This window comes from Epinephelus moara, chromosome 6, assembly GCF_006386435.1.
Source record: "Epinephelus moara isolate mb chromosome 6, YSFRI_EMoa_1.0, whole genome shotgun sequence".
Classification (NCBI taxonomy): Eukaryota; Metazoa; Chordata; class Actinopteri; order Perciformes; family Serranidae; genus Epinephelus; species Epinephelus moara.
This window is the reverse complement of record NC_065511.1, coordinates 42,356,823-42,359,399: the sequence shown is the minus strand read 5'-3', so window position 1 is coordinate 42,359,399 and position 2,577 is coordinate 42,356,823. Positions and strand designations below refer to the sequence as shown.

The window sequence follows — 2,577 nt, the reverse complement described above, 5'->3', positions numbered from 1 at the left end:
AACAACTGCTTGCTTGAAATGGGACGGGACACGACCAGAAACCAGTGAGCTATTGATTATGGAGAGCAGAGATGGACCAATAGTGCTGAAAACATTTTTCAGCAAAGTTGTGGGCAGGATATCCAGCGGACTAGAAGAGATCTTCATAGTGAACACAAGATCTGCTAAGTCTTGTAAGGAGACAGGTGAGAAATTGTCAATAATTGACCGTTGTTTGGGAGGATCAGGAAGGGAGGAGGAGGAGGAGGTTGCCAGTGTCAGTGGCCTTGACACTGGCAACCTTATTCACAAAATACATTAAAAAATTGCTACAGTCCTCATCAGAGGACACAGGTAGAGCAGGCGGTTGCGCACCAGTAATGCTACCCTTCACATCCGATTAAAAATAGTGTAATTTGTTTTCTGCTGTTTTATGTATGAGTCAGTGTCGGATGTGAAGCTGTACGCTTTGTAGTTTTGTCACTGTCTGAACATCAGTTTGATTATTTTATGTGATTTTTTTTTTACAGATTTAGATTCATACTGAAACGATCTTATTAATATTGTGACTGTGCTCTGCATCCTTTCTGTCTGTCTGTCCTGTGTCTGTCTGCAGATGGAGAACTACAATAAAGCTCGGACGGTGGAGCAGCCGCCCATCTGTCCCTTCCCCGGCCTCCCCCCTGACACGCCGGAAGTCCGCGTCAAAGAAAACAGCAAGATCCGCAACCTGCTGCGCTACGCTCAGATCCGCATGGAGGCCAAACCCCGCGCAGCGGAGGATGAGGGACGATGCACTCCTGAGGACGGAGGCGTGGCTGTGGAGGGACAACAGGAAGCACCAGGCCGGCCGCTCTGCAAACAGATCGTCTTCACCGCGGTCGGTAAGGGCGTGTCTAAAGCCATCACATGTGCTGAGATCGTAAAGCGGCGTGTGAAGGGGCTGCACCAGCTCACCAGGCTGCTGTTCAGCACCGTGCAGGAGGTGTGGGAGCCGCTGGAGCCCGCCGCCGGCCTCGACAGCCTGACGGTCAGCAGGAACCTGCCCACCATCTGGATCCTCCTCTCCAGAGAGCCGCTGGACTGTAGCCAGCCCGGGTACCAGGCACCGGGCCGCTACGATGCCCTGTGGGCTCAGTCTGCTAACAGGGAGGAGGGTGGACAGAGACCAGGACACAAGAGGAAGAAAGGAGGAGTAGGGGGTGGGGGTGGGGGTGGTGGCAGCAGCGGCGGCGGCGGCGGCAGAGGGAGGGGACCCGGCCGTCAAACTGGACGGTCCAAAGAGCCGACTAAAGGACAGAGTTGATGTAACTTTTTACAAACTGCTTGAACAAAAACGCTGTGAAAGAACATGAGGAGGATGCTCAGTGGACACCTGCGCCTCATTCCCACTGCATGGCTCGACTCAACTCTCATGCTTTTCTTTTTTGCTTTCCTCAGCAGATCGTACCCCCTCAGTGTATTCTCAGCTGATCACCAAAGTGACCACATGTGAAACAGCAGTGACATCATCTTCAACACAAAACTCAATGAACCATTTCATCAGCAGCTAAACAGAAGAACGACTGCACTTCGATTGTTCACTGTAGTTTTGTGGGCTGACTATATACTGGCTATATTTGTGTTTTTTCAGCGCTGCGTCTCTTGGATTTTGTGACTAATTTTCTGTAAAGCCCCGACCTCACCTAAGGGCTGTGGAGGGACACGCCCATAAACACCCGGAACAAAGACAAAAAGACTAAAAAATGGAAAGAGTCTCTGCAGAGAAATACACCACCACACACTGAGAGCGGGTCATAAGTGCCGATTGAGAGGGATTGCTTCTGTATGAATCCATGTATTATTTTTTTAAGAAAAATCCTGTGTAATATTCTTTAAAAGTTTTTTACAGGATGTCGTGGTAGCGATGATTCTCTCTGACCCTCTGCCTTTCCTTCTTCCAGTATCAGCTCAGCTCGCTTGGAAAGTCGATCAAAAAGTAGCAGACACTATTCTACACTAATGGAAAACCAAACAGAGCAAGTCGAGTTGCCGAACCATGCAGTTGAAATGCGTCATCAGAGGAGTGAAGCGGTGGTTTGAGTGATTTCAGCACATAAACTTCAACTTGAGTAGATTTTCCACTCGTGCTGATCATTTTCCAAATCACCATTCAGTATTTAGACTCATTTTCTTCCCGTTAGTTTCATTTCATTTCTCTGAATATCTACCTGAAGCAACTGGACGGTCAGTGTGTTGTCGACAGTCCAAGATGTTGGCCCTGAAATGAAAATGATCCGTGGAAACCCCACAAATCCAAACGTGCATAAACAATCTTTACTGAAAAGGAAAAGAAAGAGATCTGATCCAAAGCGACCGGAGACGCCTTGAGGATAATTAGACCTGATGATAACACTCCCGACAGCATGTGTGGTCGACCCCTGAGGGTGATTAAGTCCTGACTGGTGGATTAGTTTCTGCCAAAACTGATGGTTTGGAAAAGTCTCAACAAGAATGGAAAGTTTGAGTTGTTGTAATTTGTTGAAACAAGATCAATCACAAGTGGTGACCCTTAGAAATGTCTCAAGATAGATTTTTAAGTTCAATAATTTCATGTGT

General features: G+C 47.8%; 1 protein-coding gene across 1 annotated transcript in view; it reads left to right on the top strand.

The window, feature by feature from the left end:
• Positions 1–1,682, top strand: part of rpp25l (ribonuclease P/MRP 25 subunit-like) — a 4,889-nt gene extending 3,207 nt beyond the window's left edge. Inside the window, exon 2 of the mRNA XM_050046377.1 lies at positions 596–1,682. Coding sequence (XP_049902334.1) covers positions 596–1,285 — 690 coding nt within the window. The 3' untranslated portion in view covers positions 1,286–1,682. The remainder of the gene's footprint in view (positions 1–595) is intronic.
• The last annotated feature ends 895 nt before the right edge of the window (positions 1,683–2,577 follow it).